Source organism: Ammospiza caudacuta, chromosome 1 (assembly GCF_027887145.1).
Source record: "Ammospiza caudacuta isolate bAmmCau1 chromosome 1, bAmmCau1.pri, whole genome shotgun sequence".
NCBI lineage: Eukaryota > Metazoa > Chordata > Aves > Passeriformes > Passerellidae > Ammospiza > Ammospiza caudacuta.
In genome coordinates this window covers 47,869,182-47,888,189 of record NC_080593.1, presented here as the reverse complement: position 1 = coordinate 47,888,189, position 19,008 = coordinate 47,869,182, and the positions used below count along the sequence as shown (strand labels likewise).

Genomic DNA, 19,008 nt, shown 5'->3' with positions numbered 1-19,008 from the left:
ATAATGTGCAAATTGGGGTCCTAAAGCTTGGTCCCTCTGAAGGCACCTATAGCTTTTTCCTCAACTCAAGAAGGACTCATTTTTTTCCAGGAAAAATGCTGTTTCTGCTCCTTAAAGAGCACACCAGTAATTCAGACACCCACAGAGGAAGGATTTCTTTCCTCTGAAGATCAGATCCTCACTCAGCTCTGGAATGACAGCTCCAGGCACTACGCTATAGACCACAGAGCAAACATTTACCATACCACAGCCTCACCCCTGTTAGCCTTGTGGTGACCTGAATTCCCAGCTTTGCTGCAAAAACCACTTCTAAGCTTTATACTTTAAAAAAAGGAAACCTTCAGGACTGAGCTTCTTGAGGGGACAGGATGAGGAAGCTTAATTTTTCAAGCCAAACTATACATAGGCTAGAAGCTAAGTGGTGCAGTCCGTCTGCCTGTTTCAGAGGTGGGTAATTCCATGTCTCAGCAAAGCAAAGCATCAGAGGAGACCATCCTTTAAGGCACCCTGGGCAACAGCTAAATGCTGCTTGGCAGGACTGGAAGGTTTTTCAAACCTTCCAGCATTGTTTCCCACATGAGGTATCTGAGCCCCTTCACAAGCTTGACTCTCTTTTGAAGCAGCCCCTGGATGTGGATCCAGCTGGACACGCGCCCCTCTCCTGCCGCTGCTGTGTTACTCACCCATTGTGCCTCGGGAATGTGCCGGAAATAATTATGCTGATAAGTTTTACATTATCTCAGTTATCAAAAGTGGGTGATGGTTTGTTTCCATACACAAACTTCTTGGAATCAGATCACTTTTTCTTTTCCCTAAGTCAGGCTTTACAGGATCCATTGGGGAGTGGTAGGAGCCAAAGTCTGCACTCCCAAGTTACTTGTTTTCCCTTTTGAGTACTTAGTTTGGAAAAACTTATGAGTTTTACTTGCTTTGGAAAAACTTATGAGAAACAGCGAGTTTCTACACTGCCCTCCCAGATGAATTATAGCTCACAACAGCCACCCAAATGCTTACTTTTCTGTACTATTTAAGAGGAAATTACTGTTGCAATCTTTGAATATATGATTTAAAAAACATATTGTTGCCCATAAACCCAGTTCTTTGCTCACCTTTAAACACTGTGTTCCCAGAACAACAGTGCAGATCATTCACTGGCCTGTTCTCCTACCTCCATCCTAAACAAAGGTGATTATTTACATAAACAGTGTCTTTTTATAGATCTTCAAAAGGAAGACAAGGAAGAACCTTTGGCACAGAGCAGCAAAACAACAACTGAAAGAGGCAATACAGTAGCTCCACTAACACATTTTTAGTGCCTCGGACACTAGTGAAGAACTATGGGATGTTCAGCAACCTATTGTCAAAACTGAATACTCACTATCTTTCATTCAGTTTGCCATTTAATGGGAAGGTGTCTTCAGAGATGCTTGGTGGAAATCTATGCTGTCCTTTCCCTTTGGAAAGGGATGGCTACATCTACCAGGCCTTTATGTAGAACATTTGTGGGTTCTTAATTTTTCATGTTTTCATTCACAAGCTGAGTTTTTTTTCTTATACTTTGCAGGATGGACTCATTTGGCAGAAGACATTTCCTGACAACTTCTTTTCATACTCCTAAAGACTTTTTTTTATTTTAAACATAATTCATAAATTAGGGCTCAAGAGATCATCAAGGATGGTCACAAATTTATTCTTGAAATCTTTTCAAGACAGTGTTTTATACTTCATAAGTAGGCACTATAATCATTAACAGCTAAAATGGCATGCCAAGGGGATTGACCTTATATAAAAAGGAATAAAAAGATGCCCTGGTGACTGTGAAAGTGTCTTTTATATCACAATGGTTTTACCAAAGTTGACTGAGTTCAAGTAGTTGCACTATGTTGTCATCAATAGTACCCAACTCAACTGAGTAGCTATGCTAAAATCACAGAACCACAAAAATCACGAGCATCCATGCAGCAGTTGTCTGGAGAACTAAACTATGTGCTCATTTGGACTGGATATCAGGTACTGGGCAACCAGGAGTCAATGGCTTCCTGGAACACCTTTTTATGGTTTTGGTTTGTTTTTTGTTTGTGTGGGTTTTAGATGTTTGCTGCTTGTGGGGTTTTTGTGGGATTTTGTTGGGGTTTTAAGTTTGTTTGGGAGGGTTTTTTTTGTTTTTCCTTAGGGCCTGAGGGTTTGGTTTTTTATACTTAATCCTGGATCAATTATTTTCCCATGAAACCCAGGAATCTATTTCTGTGGTGTGGTGTAAAATGACACCACTGTGAATAAAACCTTACTCACCCAGGAACTACCAGGAGGTGACAATGAGTTTATCAGAACCTAGCCCTTAATAGAGAAAGCAAATAGAGAACCATCCTATGAAACATGAGATACAAAAGTGATAAGGAACAGTAGATTATTCACTGACTAAAAGCACCCCAAACAAAATGAGCTCTATCGATTTGCTGTCATCTGAATCTCCTCATCTGCATGCCACCTTCAGCCAGGGCAGAAGAGGAAGGGGGGGAAATGCTCTAATGTAAAAGAGGAACAAATAAAACTGAAAGGGAGCAGGCAAGTCCCAATATTTGAATGTTATTAATCAAAGAAAGCTGCTTAAGCATGTAAACTTAGGTCTCCCTCCATCTCATGATAATATCTAGAGGTAATAGCAAGTGAGTTGGGTGTTTTGTGGCTTCATTTCTTTCCTATTGTTGGTATTACTGTTTTCCCCAACTGATTTACATCTCTGCTTAGAGCAAGCATTCTTTCCCATGGTAAGAACACAAAAACAAGGAAGAAAGAAACATCTAATATGACTCACAACCATTGCCAGCCTCAAATATTTATTCTTCCTTCAGGCATTGATTACACCACCCTACAGAACACTGGGCCATCTTCTGTAAAGTTATTTTCATCTGCCTCACCTCCTAATTCCTTTTTGTTTTTAATGCTTATTATCTGGAGGACCTCTTCCAGGCTGCTAGCACTAAGCCATGTTATTTTACCTTTAAAAAATTAAAAAAAAAAAAAATCTCATACTCCTTTCTTTTTTCTTTTATAGGTCTAGCTCTTAATTCAGAGGACCCAATTTGACATTGATTCCTCTCTGAAACAGCTCATTCTTTATTTATAAGTTTCCATGAGTAATAATACATGCTTTTCTCTCTGTCCTTATTAGCATGCCCTCCACAGAGTCTACAGGATTGTCCTTCAACCCTGACCAAAGTTCTGCTCCAACAGATGCCATGGATTCTGGCTTCCCATAGAGAGCATATGTATCACTATCAAAAATTATTTGGGATGACATTAAAACACCCTTGCTGCTATGTCAATATATTAAAAAAGAAAAAAAAAGAAACAAAACCAAAAAACCACTCTTGCTCGAATTGCTGACTATTCAAAACTGTTCCAGTTCTTTGCACTTGCTTTGCCTTCTACCGTCTTCTAGAAGAAATCAAGGAAAAAGGACTAAGTCCCCTCTTACTTTTACTACTCACAACCAAACCTGAACACTTGCCAGCACTTATAAACGTGTATTTTCTGTTTCTCCTTGCTCTGGAAGTGTAGAGAATGACTTTGTTATTGGGTGAGTTTGGGATAAGACCAGATGATTTACAAAAAATGCCAAGCTGTTGGAACAAGCAATCTCCATACCACCACTGCTCAGAGAGGCTCAGCAGTGCTCTAGGGAAGAGGGCACCTAATAAGGGACAGCATTTTAAGAGAATCTGTGTTCCATGTAGCTCCCTGTGCTGTGTATATCATGGCTTCTAGTGTTTTTGTTATTGAAGTCCACTGATCATCAAAAAAGAGATGGGCAATGCAACTACAGAGAAAAAGCATCCAGCCAAGATCAAAGACACCAGCAATCCTAGTAGATGAAAGCCTGTGCTTCAAGTGCTGCTGACCAAGTGATGATAGTTTGCAGGTGAGGGGCCTGGAAAGATAAAGCAGTCACAGATCCTCCTGCAGAGAGCTACTGAAATCATCATGAACCTGGCCAGAACTGTAAGGACCAATACATGTCCTTAAACTTCCAGCCATCTAGATCCCTCCTAGAGAACAGAAAGGAGGAAAAATATGAAAGGCTGGAAGCAAACACAATATAGCTGCAGTGCTTCTAAGACAATTTAGTAGACATGATAATGCCAAAAAAGGCACCCATTTAGTAAAAAATGTTACAGCATTTGCAGCTCCACTCAGCCAAAAATTATTGCTTTCCAATTACAGCTATTCTTTCCTCCACTCTGAGATTTCATGAGCCCATGGGGTGCAGTCTGAAAAAAAATTAATACTTTGTATTCATGAGTATTACCTGCACTCAGGTAAACAAGCAAGACAATGGAGAAAGGGGGAAACACAGGAAGGGTGTGGGAAAGCAAAAGGGTAAAGTAATAGGGTATAAGGTGAGAAAAAGAATAGAAGCAAAATCAGTGGGATGATTTGGAATAATCTCCTTTTACTCTAAGTGATCAATAACTGACTCCATGGTGGCTTTGAAGGAACAGGGCAGAAGGACTTACATCTGCTGATGAACTCTGCAGAAGTCCATCCCATAGCTGAGAGACCTGACTCCAGCTATCCTCTCTAAAAATGGGGAGCAGGAAAATGAGGCAATGACAGGGCTGGAAGAAAGAGATCAAATGTCCTGATTGAGTCACTAGCCAAGTTGACATCTCCTTTTCCTGATCTCTGAAAGCAAGACTGCTGTTTCCTTTTCTGACTCTAGAGGACATCCAATTGTACGTAATTTTCAAAGGGGCCAACTGCTTTCTGGAAAGGATAGGTATAAGAACAGGCAGTAAATATAACTCCTTTTCAGCAACTAATTCATTCGTTGCAAATCGCCTTATGATCTTTTTTAACCAACAGCCCAAAGCAAGATTGCAAGATAGGGCTCACACTGTACAGAAGGATTATGGCAATTAAAAATATGCACACAAAGACTCAGTCCCAGACTAACTTCATTTCTGGGCTACATTAAAAAAAAAAAAAAAATCATCACATCAAATGCACCCACAACCACATTTATATCCATGCAAGCAAGATGCGATGTGCCTATGCTTACCCTTGCAAATGAAAACCAGCACCTCTCTTTCAAACACCAAAAAGCTCCTAGGGATAAACTTTCACAAATAAACAACCTGCTCTGCTCAGAGAGGGATTTTATAAAGAACAGAGATTACAATGGGCTTAATCATGATTAAACACTGATCTGGCTCAATCTACTCAAAAGCAGACAAAAGATAAATAAAAACCTCCAGCAGATGCATTTCATACTGGAAATTCTGGAACCTCAATTGACGTCATACTTTTTATGTTCTGATAATATCTGGAGGAAACAGTACACTGGATCAAGAAAACAAAAGCAAATTTTTAGTTAAAATTCTCCATGTGCTGTGTAAAAAGAAGGCGGCTACAGCAGAGAGCACACAGGGCAGCTCAGCATTTTACAAACCTCTTTTTGACTGCAGCTGAAATTGCACCAGCAGAGCAATGCTGCTAAAAGTAAACAAGCACCCCCTTTTTGCCTCATCTTGCCCTGTAAAACTGTGCAACAGCAGTCACTGAATTTCCCCTCACACAAAAGCCACTTTCTGATCAATGGCAGGCATGTTAAATTTCTTCTAGTAAAATAATGCCACATTCTCAGTACCACCTCAGTTGTGCTTCACTGCTTCCTCATGCAGATTGTGAAAATTCTGTGTGATGGGAAGGGGCTGAATTTAGCAAATATTTCCCAGATACAGACATCTGGTCTTTCCTATGGGCGAGGAAATCCAGGAAACTGATTCCATATCGTGGAAGACAATAGGACTGCTCATGGAGGTGGGAAAAGCCAAAAATGAGCACAGATTATAGACACTGTCTGTTTACAGAGCTAAGTTTTCCATTTAATGCAACAAGGTAAATATGAAGAAAGAGAAATGGCTCTTTAGATGGTGTGGGGGGAATCTACCTGGAGGAGAAGGCTGATCAGAATTTTCTCATTCTATCATCTCCAGCAGAAATTCCTGATGGATGACCAAGTAAGGTTAGACCAGCAGACAGAAGAGAGCCCTTCCTGTATTGAGAATGTGCATGGCTGCTTGCCCTCCAGAGAATTCATTCTGTGCTTCAGCAGCACCAGGTGAAAGACTTTCAATCCCTCTTGATTTGTGACCTCCAAAACTTCTCCAGTGAAGGTGAAAATCCCCACACAGACAGTGCAAGGAGACTGATAATTGTTTTGCTCTTTTCGCTTTCTTTTCACTGACCTCTTGGACATAGCTCACATAAATTAGCAGTCATTCTTATAGGCAGACCTTAATGGTGAAACTTGTGTAACTGACACTGATTTTCAAGCTGCAATTCATTGTCAACTTCAAGAACATCATCCCTTAACAAAATCAAAATTCTCACCCCAATTCCTATTATCCTTCGGCCCACCTAGTGTGTCTCATAGCAGTCTAAGTAGATCTCTTCCAACTCCAGGCAGAACAATCATCACTTTGCAAGTGAATTCCACACTTTACAAACTGCAGATCAGAATCACATGATTTGCATTTCCTAGATGAGAAGCCAACAAACTTCTCTGTGGAGTCAAGTGAACAGTCCTTTGTCATCTTGATTAACAGCAAATGCATTTACATTTTAATACACAAATAGGAAAATAATGGGTTACTGTTGCTTGCTCACAAAGCAGGCTTACCTTTTAAAAAACTGTCAGAGGATTATTGAATTGTACAAATTATTTATTTTCCTCTATAACCCGCCTCTGAAGCAGAAATGAACTCAAGAGCCCCTGTTAACACTTGAAAGATGCAGGAGGAAATGCTTAGAATGCAAAGAATATTTTTATTTTTCTTGTAAGATGGATGACTCTTCCTGCATAACTTACTGGCATCAAGCACTAGTGAGAACAATTACTTTGGTGTACATGCTTGCCTATTGAAAAGGGCTATGAGTTTAAATGCTAAAACAGTAACCAACTAGAAAAGTCACCTGGCCAGGCAGTTCAACCTAATTACTTACACAGATTTATTTTTAAACTATAAAAACAGCATGTTCCTTGGGAGAATTATTTTTTCCCCTTCCCCAAATAAATACAATTAACATTTGGCAAGTAGAATTCTTCTTCTGCAATTAAGGACTTGCCAAAATTAGATAAAATAAAGTACTCAAACACACAGTGGGGCAAGAGTGCCGCTGGGAGCGTCTCCCCGCACTGTGCTTCTGGAAGAGGAAGAGATGCTCCATACAGGACTCGGCACCAACAAGCCTGAGTGCCTGTGATACTTCTTCCTAAAGCCTGAGCAGCCTTGAACCCTTGTGGGGACGAGGCTGGCATGGCTGGAAGCCCTCCCATGGCACCTGGCCATCCGTGTTCCTCCTTGCCCTCGGCAAATGCCAGCAGCACTGCTGAAGGGAAGGCACGCAAGTAACACAATCCCACAGCAGCAGGGCAAGCTCAGCAAGGGGGCAGGGGGAAGCAAACACATTGATTTGAAGGCTCAAGGCAGGACAAAATACAGGTAAGCACAGGCTTGGTTTTAAGCTGCCTGCAAGACCACTCACATGGAGCCTGTGCCGGAATGGATCTGACAGACTGTGGCCAAAACAAACACAAACCCACCTCTGACACAGAACTTTCTCCAGGTAAAGGCTCTTGTTCTTCTTATGTGACCTGGTTCACTGAAATAAATTATTATTTTCCCATTCCTCCTAACAGCAGTAAGCGTGGTGCTGGGGCTCAGCTCCACAAGCAGCACCCTGTCTGTGGTGCTTGCAGGAGACTGCGGCACCCCAGAAAAACAAACCAGCTCATGAACAGCATCCAAGGGTCAGTCCAGCTTGTCCCAGTCCTGGACAGGCTGTAATTAAACCCTGGCAATCATGCCTCCTGTTTTGGCAACACAAGGCATTAATGCCACCAGTGTGGTAGATCTTGGGCTTAAAGGGCCATTTTGGCCCAATTTGCCAAAACGTTTGGGTTTAGGAAATTAAACAAATGGAGTCTTTGCATGACATAAAGCTTCTCACCACACTGTGAGAAGCTTTACGTCATGCAAAGACTCCATTTGTTTAGTTCATTTTCAATAGTCAAGGTGGAAGAAACATTTAAAGACACTTGAGTACCTAAGACAGAACAGCACAAAATCCTTTTCCAGCAAGCAACACGCCAACAGTTCAAGCAAGTTCTCCCAGCCTGCTCCAACAGTCCACTGGCTTCATGTGCCTCCCCTCGCAGTCTGCCTGTGTTATTCATGGCCAGAATAATTTTATGGCACTGCCTCAAGGCCCTGGTTCTCCAGAGACTTGCTGCACATGCATCCAATTTCAACGTGGCTTGATTTCATAGAGCTTATCTGCAGCCCCTAAGTCTGTTCAGCAGGGGGCTGCTGCTCACTCCGGGATTCCATGCAAGTGTCAAAAATATATAAGAACACTTTCAAAACTGGGCAGCAAATTTTAGAAACAAGAAAGTTTCTAAAGTCCAAAACCATCTACAACAGACTGGAAAGTGTCCTACAGGAAAAACAGTTTTAAGTTATCATGTCCATTGCTACTTTAAAAGAAACTTCCCTTTGAAAAACAGAAAAACCTATTTTAGAATAAATATGAAAATATTATCATTTAATAATATTCTGTATTCCTGCAGTATAATGCTGATAAATAATGACTTACAAATACAAAACAAAGCACAGTGTTCTCAAAACCTGACTCTGCAAGCAGGCTGGACAAGGGATTTTGTTCTATTCTGTGGGCTTCTTTCCCCTCCTGTACTTAAAAAATAAAGACAGCAAATTTCTTTGAACTTACATAATTCAAGCCTGTTATTTTCCATGGGGCTAAACTGGCCTTGTAAATTCTTTAAGCTTGGCATTGTATGAAAGCAGATATCAAATATTCAGAGAGCTCAATTTAGAAAGATCATTTTTCTGAGGCTGAGCCTTTCTGAAGAACTTCCTGCAGCGCTTCAGACAATGCCTCAAACTGCCATTCCCACCAGGCTGAGATCACTTAACCTTGCCAGGCCATGTTTTTGGAGGCATTGGGCCAAAGGGAAGTACAGGTCTGCTGGAAAGGTGGGAAGGGTACAGGGTATGAGGAGCCAGAGGATCCAACTGCTGCAAACAATGAAAATTTGCTAAGATCAACCTGATTTCCACAATGAGTGGTTGAGAACCGTGTCTTGTTCATGTGTGAAAAATGACAATGTCTCATGTGTAGTCCTGTGTCACTGCCTTTTATCAAAATCTACCTCTTCAAGTCAAAATCAGAGTTGACAAACACCAGTGAAGAGATGCCCCACGTCACTGTCATATTTTCTGAAAAAATCCCTTTGCCAGGATTTCTTCTCCTGGGAAGCTGAGAAGCCTCCAAGAAAAATGAAAACAATAATTATCTCATTTGCTTCTCCATGTTTTGCTGCTTTGAAATGTGGTTGGAGATTATTTATCCAACATGTGAATTGCTTTTACTTAGTGATCAATCACGGTCAGGCTGTGTCGAACTCTGAGGAGTCAGTCACGAGTTTTTCATTAGTATCTTGTTAAGCCTTCTGTAAGAATCCTTTCTCTATTCTTTAGTATAGCTTTAGTACAACACTCTTTAATATAATATCATAAAATAATAAATTTGCCTTCTAAGAACATGGAGTCAGATTCTCAATTCTTCCTTCAACCTGGGGACCCAGCAATGACCACAGCCCTGTGTGAATTAACTGGGGTGTACGAAGGATCTTGGTGAAATGCATCTCCAGTCAGTGGCAAAGCACAAGGCTGAAGCCCCCAGCTGCTCTATCTTTACTCATTGTTTCTAGAGTACCCAGCAGAAGCAGCCCGAGCACAGCACTGCAGGACATCCTCCCTCACACAGACAAGGATGTGTCCAAGGCAGGAGAAGGGTTGCTCCTTCCTGCCTGAGCCTTTCCACACTACTCGTAGGTACAGAGGGGCTGCTTGGATCAGGACCAGCTCAATGCCTGCTCTAGGACAGCAGTTTTTCCAACGGGGCTCAGAATCCACTTGTTTTCTTTGCATGCTAAAAGGTCACTCATGCTGCCTCACAGCTGGCTCCTTGCTCTTGAGGTGAAGTTGTTGGTGTAGTAAGTCAGGGTGAGCCACTGGTCCCAGTATGGGCACTGGGAGTCCAGTCCTACTTGCCAGGCCAGAAGAATCATAAAGCAGAAAGAAATTTGGTTCTTCATCCAGAAGCAGGCCATCATAGGACAGTTTGGGTTGGAAGGGACCTTAAAAGATCATCTGGTTCCAGCCCTCATGCCATGCGAGGGACACCTTTCACCAGACCAGGTAGCTCAGAGCCCCATCCAGCCTGGCCTTGAACACTTCTAGGAATGAGGCATCCACAGCCCTGAGGGACCTGTTCAAGTGCCTTCTCACCCCTACAGTAAAGAATTTCTTCCACTTATCTGACCTGAGCCTGCTGTGCTTGCAACACCCTTGGATGAAGAGCAACACTGGATTTATCAGTTACTGATTATTATTAAGCATTGCTTACCCCGAGCTTGCTGTAAAATCAGAAAACACCAAAAGCACACAGTCAGCTTAGACAAAACATTGACCCTCTGCCTTCATGCACTATGTAGCTAGGAAAACATCCTATTCTATGCAGCATGGTATTCCATGAAGTTAGGAAGAACAACTAACACAGAGGGCTTTAAGAGCTTAAATCTGTTATAATAATTGCATTAGATGTATTTTTAAATACCTTTTCCAATGCTTCTCTGTCAGCCAGCTCCTGCACAGCCAAAAGCTTGATACTGTAAGAAAAAACAGAGAGAAAAAGAGAATTAATCACTCTACTGCAAGCATTACAGAAATGGAAGAAACAGCAGAACTGCAGCACTGTTTTTATCCTATCTCTTGAAAAAAGAAATACAAGAAATGCTCATGATGAAACAAAACTAAGCAAGAGAAACAGTGACACTTTGTTTGCCTTGAATTAGCTGTCGCAAGCAGGTTTTTTGGTTTCTAAGTTACAAGCATATCTGAATTTGCCTGACAGAGAAACTGCATCAATCATTACTATTGCAATATCCCAAATTAACACCAAAGGATCTTCTGAATGACAAACACAGAAAATTATTCCAGATATTTCTATCAGTTGTAGTCAACTTTGTTCCTCAGTGTCAACAGGTTTCTATCAATCCCAAAAAAACCATTCCCAGGGATTCACAATATTACATATGAGGTGCAGGAATTAAGACAACCCAGCTCAGAGGGAGAAGAAATTTGAGGGAGAGATGAGGGAAATGTGCACCACCATTTAAAGTTAGGGTAGAAAGGTAATCCTCAATTATTATTCTTGTAATGCCCTTTGTTAATCAATCCCAAATTTCTTCACCTACTGAATCTTTTCTAGGTTTACCTCTAGGGGCTAAATCCTGCACCCTGAATTTCATTCACTTCAACAAGGTTATGAGATTCACTCAAACAGGATTCTACACCTGTCTTGCAACTGTACAGGCTCACTTCCCTTACCCAGTCTTAAACCCAGTCACTTAATATATTATCCTTGAACTCCAGAGGATAATTTCCTTTACCCGTGGTTACAAAAACATTTTTATGGCAACAGAAGAATTAAATGATGCATATAAATATTGTTTAAATTACTCTCACCACCCTGTACACAGACACAGTAAAAAGCCAGTATAGTTAAAAGCTTATATTCAAGAGGGTGTGAATAGTCAACACAGAAGCCTGCCAAAGGATATAATACAAAAAGTTTTATTAGCCTTTCAAATCCTCAGAGCAATACTGCATAATTCTTGAGCATCCACTGACACCTCATATGCTAATTATATACATCCATCCTGCAAGAGCAGCTGGCAAAGCATAGTTTTAGTCCTGTCTTTCTATGGCTTCCCACTGCAGGTATTCACAGCCTAATCCCTAAGCACCAATGTGCTTTCACTTTAATGGACTTCTAGCTTTCAGTGTCTTCAAGGTATCATAAAAAGCCTATACCATATGAATTATAAAATAGCCACAGACAATGAATTTCTAGTCTGCAGAGACTATTATTACTAAGACAAAGAGGGTGGAGATGGTTCAGAAAACAGCAGAAAACAGTGGGATAATCAGAAAAATGAAAAAGGTGTTCCATTAAAGCCCAACCACTGTGGTAGCAGGGGACGTGTGATTTGGTGTTACTGTTTGGTGAACACACTAGGCTGCACACACACAAATTCAGCTGAACTGGAAGGCAGCTAGGGAAAGTACAAAACCAATACAAGGTATTTGTAAACATAATTTTCCTTGCAATTCAGCCAGCATGCAAAATAAAAATGGGCCGGGCAGCAAGCAAAGAAGGCAGTTCCATTTAAAAAACACCTCAGTGCTGTGTCCAACTCAGAAGCAGCCTTAGCTGAGGCACCTTGGAGAACAATAACCCAGGCAGGAACAATACAGGCACAGTCAAGACCTCCCTCTGAATTCGGGAATCACCTCATTTTGAATTACTCACCTCTGTTGCAGTGCATTTGAGAAATACACTGGACAGCTGAGAGGGAGGTAGGCTAACACACACAGGGATGCACTCAGGGTGCTCACCTGGCTGCTGCAAAGGCGGCTTCAAGTCTATGCATACATGGGTTGGGGGTATGCAAATTACTGTTGTCTTTTTCTTTTTGAAGCTAGACTTTCTGATTACTTAATCAAATCAGTCAAGGCTGTGGATGCCTCTACCATTTGACTGATTTATTTCTAGAATGTTATATGTGAGTTATGTGACACTCAATAGCTACAGAAGAAAGATGTAGAGAAGAAAGATGCAAGTACCACTTTCATTAAAAATCATCATCTCACTGTAAAAACCTACCTTCCTTCCCATTTACACCTGTAAAGCCCCACAAGAACTTTTTCAACTGCTATGTATTTATTTTTTTAAAAGTATCCAGTCACAGAAAAGCAAGTAAGGAAACAGGACGCAGGAATCTTTTTACTTTATTTCGTTATATTATGGAGATGCTGTACCCTTGTTCAAGGTGAAGAAACCATACAAAGGGTTTACCTCTTGCAGAGATACCGCATATGCAGGGTCAGAATCAAATCTCAATTCAAAGCTGCTGCATGATTTGCAGCAACATTGGTTTGATTCCTGGAGAGAAAAAGACTTCCTCTGCTGTTACAAATTAAAAATCAATGTTTGCCCAGTACTTTACTCTTTTCTCCTCAGGTGACACCTGAAAATACCTCAGGTATTTTTTCTTGGTCAAAAGGAATCTGCAAACACAAGAATCAGCTGCAAGATCCTTCTTTCCTTAAAGCAGCATCACAGACACTCTCTCTGTCCATTGCATTACAGCCTGGAAAATTGCTCTTGATAACCAGTTATTTACTGCTATTTCTTCCAGCAGTTTCAAGCAACATTAGTACATGCTACTTTGATGCAATGTCAGCTTGGAAATGCAGCTTCTTCCAAGGCTGCTGCTTTGGGCATTTGATGCTTCAAAAAGATTTCAGGTGCTTATTTAGGCACTACATCAGCAATCTTACAACCACTGAGAGCAGCTCATAAATTCATTTGCTGTTTGTAGCTTTTTGATTCAACAAGGATTTCAAAGGAGATGTGAATACAGACAGTAACTGCGGAAAAAGAGGGGGAGGAATTCTCCAATTAAGAAAAACTCAAATTAAATGCAAATAGTTACCAAAAGCCAAAGCTGAAGCCCAAGCTCTTGCAGTCCACAATACAACACTGAAGTACTACTCTGTTTATGTATATCCTTGGCATTATTTCTTTCATCCTCAACCATGTTGTGCAACTACTAACTCATGAAAAACGTTGTAGAAAAGTCATATTTCCCAAAGAAACCTTATGGCTCCTGGAGAGTCTGCTCTAACTTCCCAGCTTTAAAATGTACTGGTTAAGAAGCTGTAATATGAGTAACTATACTGAAAATGCCTCTGCTTGAATATGAAACCCTATTATAAATACCCACTGACTGAGTTACTTACACAATCTATTTAAACAAAGCTATTGAAATTAATATCCTGGCACCCCAGGCACACTGAAAATACTTGAAAACATGCAGTGATCAGGATGAAGGACTCTCCTCCAGCACTGAAAATATGCAAACATGATGTGCTGTCAAGGAAACATGACTCCCTCTTTTTTTGGCCATGGGTGACGCACGGCATTCTCCTCTAAGGGAATTCCTTTTGGTTTCCAGAAGATTAGTCACAGTGCTGAGCAAATGCCTACAGCTTCAACACATTTCTACACCTCAGGGTATCATTGCAATCCTTTCCTCAAAGCCTTCCTACTCAAAAACAAGTAGCATTGGGTTTCTCTTTTTAATCCCACATACCCAGGAGTAATTTAAGTCATTCTGGCATTCTTTTGCAACGCTGCAAACTTGCAGATAGGTCCCTTGCCTGCTGATGGCTTCCTGTTCATCCTGAGCCATCAGGACCACATTTAATTTGCACTGAGCTTCACTTCCCAGCTTGAATTCATATTGCCCACAAAACCCCACCTGCTCTTGCAGTGGGGAATGTTGGGGCTCTCCTAAGAACCACTAGAGGGTCATTTGCCTGCAAACCAGTGAACCTATGGCTCTGCAGCAAGGCAGATGGGATGGTCTGAGACTGCTGCACAAGGCAGATCCCAGCTCCATCCATGCAGAATGCACCTCAGGTCTTTACCTAAGGAAGAGAAGCTGCTTCCTCCAAAATCAGTTTGAAGGGGTAGGAAGGTATTTAGAGTTACAGTCCATTTCTGGACCACCCCTGCACAAAACTAGAACTGCAGCCATTACAGACACAGGTCACCTGGCCACCACTGTCAAGAGAGAGGGTCCCCAGAGCAGAGCATCAGTGAGCACAGTGACCTATTTCTGCTGAGCTGAGCACAGCATGGAGCTGGTAATTTTGAGGAAAGGGAAAAGAGGAGAAAGTGAGGAAAATGTGAAGCATTAAGTTCAGCAATCAGAGACTCAGTGAAGTGTTTAAGTGAACACTTGGCCTCAGTATGGTGCCCTACAAAAGCTCAATTACATACCTTTGCTCGAGGCCTGAGTTTTTCTACAACTCTAGTGCTTTCTATCAGCCAGTGCATAAGCCTAAAGTTAACAACATTGAGAAATGCCATTTGCCTTCTCTTGCTTTTCTGTCGCCTTCTTCAGCATACAGCTGCACCAAATCTTGCTTCAGCTACTCACAGACATTATTATAAATAGCCCATGCAAAAACCACTCAATCCCAAACCATTTTGAGCAACATAAAATAATTCCTTTCTCCCATGCCTCTAGTCTACATACTCTTCCTCTTTGCTCTTGAGATAAGATCCCACAAACATATTATGGCCCATGGTGAAGTTTTAGGGAACACTTATATATCTAAGAGTAGAGCATGAATGCATGTAACTGAAGTGTTTACTGACAGACACATATGTGTTAGTTAGTTAACAAAAAGAACAGGACAAAACCCCTTGGGCCACCAAATTTGTATGTCAAAATTGTATCTGCAAACCTACCCAAACTGGCCTTGCTCCTAAATCTATTCTGCTCTAAGAGATGGGCATGAAATGTGAGAGTTGGACTAAAAAAAGAAAAAAAAAATGCAGCTGAGCTGTGCTAATGGTACCTGGAAGGGAGCACTCTCCATCAGCTGCCTGCTCTCCCCATTCCTCACCTTAATCTCCACTTGTGCTGTTGAAAGGGCACACTCATCACCATTCACAGTCCCTGTTTTTCCTTTGGCATTGCTGGATGATGGGGCGAGTAACTATAAGGATGGGGAAGCACCCCATGCATGTATGTGTTCCCTGTGAGGGCTGTGGTGGTCCCTGCTGCCCCAGCTGTCAACAGCCTGAGGTTAAGGGCTGTGATTAACTCTTTTCTGATTGTTTTAAGCATAGTTAGATGCTTAGAGAAATAGATGGAGAGCAGGGAAAGCTAACAGCCCAAAAGTGGCAAACACAGATAAACACAGATCTTGCAGATCCTTGTGACTTAAACAGGTGTGAGGAGATGTGGGGGGGAGTGGTGTGTATAGAAAGGGTGGGTTTGGGGTTTTTTTTGGTTTCTTTTTTTTTTTTTTTTTTGCTGTTTGGCTGTTTGTTTTAAATACAAACCTGCTGCTGGACCTTGTTGCTAATGACTAATGGGACCCAGGCTTCTCTTCCCAACTCTGCCTGGCCCTGTGATGAATACCTTGCACAAGGGTAGGTCAAAGAACAGGCTCCCACCAATAGCACCAAGAGCACCGAGCAGACTAAGTTTAACACAGTGAGATGATGGGAAGCAAGTCTGAGCACGCTGGGGCTGCAAAGGGATCTGTGGCACTCAGTTTTTGGGGCTGCCCACGCCGACCAGGGCAATGGGTCACCTTAGTGGGATGCCTTCACAGTGAAGGAGCAACTTTTAAGGCTTTCATCAATGCATGCACTGTAAAAATACATCTTATTTTTGCTGGCATATCCCATTTACAAAGTAGTCATTTCCCCCCAAGACCCTGTTTACTCACACCCCCATAAAAACAAAAGCAGAAGGAGGAAAGAAAAGCATGCTCAATGACTTTCAGCCTCGTATACTTCCTTCATCTACCCCTGTGAAGTTGGATGAGGAAAAAATCCCCAGTTTCTCCTTTTCCAATAAAAGCATCTGCATCTTCTCAATCACTCCTTAAATGGAAGGAAAAACTGTGTCCAGTGCCACATCTTAATGGCTGCTGGAAGCCACCAGAGAGTTTCTGAAGTCAGCTTAAGGGCTTGGATGGGAATACCATGCCATATTGCTTTGGGAGTAACTGCCAGCTAATGACACAACAAAATATGTTGGAAGATTCTCAGGAAAAAATGTATCCACAGTAAAAAGAAATAATGATAAAATCAGGGAGCTGCATTTCCTACATATTAAATGTATTTATATTTATCTATACTATAGATACACATAAAACAGATCATATACATGTTATATATAATTTTTAAAACATTCATATATATACACAACTATAAAATAGGTGAATTTATTTAGGCTACTTTTTTTGCAGCTCCCTCATTGGGATGAAAGCAGATACTCTTCAAAGTCTAGTCATTGCTGATTTGCCTGCAGCATGGTCTGAAACCAAAAAGCAGATCAAGGCACTGCAGTTGGAAAGGGAACCAGGAGTAAATGGAAGGAGCAGAGAAGCCAAAATCCATCAAGCAAATTGGCAATGCAGTGCAGGCCACACAAACACTCCCACCCTGACGTTTGCATTCACGGATGCTATTACATTATGTGAGTGATTGAAGTATTTGTCACAGGGAGAAAGGAAACTGTAACGGAACTAGAAGAAGGAAAACATGAATTATGGATGGTTACTACTGAGAGTTGAAGGGGGAGAACAAGCAGCATTACAAGGCAGGAGGCAATTGAAATAGTTAATTTCTTTCTTTTCCTATTTCAGTGGTGCCCTGGATTCAGGGATGCTCTCCTTGTGCTGTTCTCTGCCCCAAATTTGCAGCAAAGCCATCCCTTTGCAGGACCTATGAACTTTGCACTGAGTATCTGATATATGTTCATGTGATGCTGTGGTGTCAGTGCAGCTGTATCATTGCAGGGACAGAACGATGATTCATAAACTCTGAGCATTGTGCATACCCAAGGCATGAGAGAAAAACCAAAAAGGCTGCGAGAACAGCAACCTTCTTCCTAGACTTCTGGAAGGGAATACAACATTCTCACAATGACCCAAACCACAACCAACTGCAGGAAACACGTGAATGATCATGTATGATGAAACCTGGAAGCCTTCTTGACCACCTCCTTGGAAACACCCAACCCAAGCTATTTCCAAATGGATGAAATCCATGCTGCTGTGCATACAGACTTCCACTAAATCAGTAAGCAGAGCAGGTCACACTCAGCAAAATTAAGAGGGGAGCTGCTCAAAACTCAGAGAATCTCTGCGAGGCTAAAGAAACATCACCCTTATCCATCTACCCAGAAAAGGTGTCTCCTGAGTTGTGAGGCAGTGATGCTTTATCAGGACACTTGTGCAAATTCTGGGAGGTTCTATCAGAGAGAGTAATTTAGGAGCAACTGGGAAGACTCCCATTTACCTCTTTTTCCACACAGAGGATCAGATCTTGAGCCTAATTGTTTCCTTTTTTCACGTGAGGGGGGAGAAGACAGGGGGGAAGAGACTTTCTACCTGTATAAAGTCTCTCAGAAGATTCCCTCAAACTTTAACACTAGAGGAAGTGCCAGAAGGGTCATCCTTTGGGTGCATGCAATGCACATGTAAATACTGTTCTTTCTTTCATTAGTAGGTTCATAAATCTGCATTTGAGGTGCAGAGTACCTTGAAGTCTCAAGCACTGTGCTAACCGTACTTTTCAGAAACACTTGATTAAGTTAGAGGCCATCCTATGGCCTTTTCTCTTGATATCCTGTTATTACTCTTTTCTGTCCTTCTCCAATTCGGTCTCTGCAAACTGGTGCAATGCCAAGAGAGTGGCAGCAGTTAGAAAAGTAAAAGTCAGGGAAGACTTCCAAGGTCCTCAGAAGAAATGCTGGTTATTAAGGGCTGGGATACATTGCACTTGATTGAACAGAATCAAAGCTGATTCCTGAGAGGCAAAGGTTAATTAGGCAAATGGCTCAAAAGGATCAATCTGTTCTAACCCATTATTTGTTGATTTTTTTTTTTTAATTTTAAAAGAGTTTAAAATAGACTAGGCAGCTGAAAATATGTCCCAAATTCCCAAATGCATGAGATGAAACCACAAAAGGCCTGAGACTGCCAGGAACATAATGACTACAAAATAGTAACCTAATGAATAAAGAAACAGTAAATCAAATACCTATATTAAATTATACTAAACACAGCAATCTTGTCCATGCATAAATACTACCAGGAACCAATTACATAGTGGCAATGCAGCTGAACTCCCAAAATCATTCAAAACTCAGGGTGACAGTCCAGCAGGCTTCTTTGTCACCACCTCCACTGATTGTTCCTGTGACAAACACTTCACTACATGATAATTCAGGCAACAGAAGAGAGTACTACTGCAAGT

The 19,008-nt window shown here is 41.5% G+C and overlaps 1 protein-coding gene across 1 annotated transcript in view; it reads right to left on the bottom strand.

The window, feature by feature from the left end:
• Positions 1–19,008, bottom strand: part of EEPD1 (endonuclease/exonuclease/phosphatase family domain containing 1) — a 63,003-nt gene that overhangs the window by 19,103 nt on the left and 24,892 nt on the right. The window contains exon 2 of the mRNA XM_058811713.1: positions 10,708–10,759. Within this exon, the coding sequence (XP_058667696.1) occupies positions 10,708–10,759 (52 nt within the window). The remainder of the gene's footprint in view (positions 1–10,707; positions 10,760–19,008) is intronic.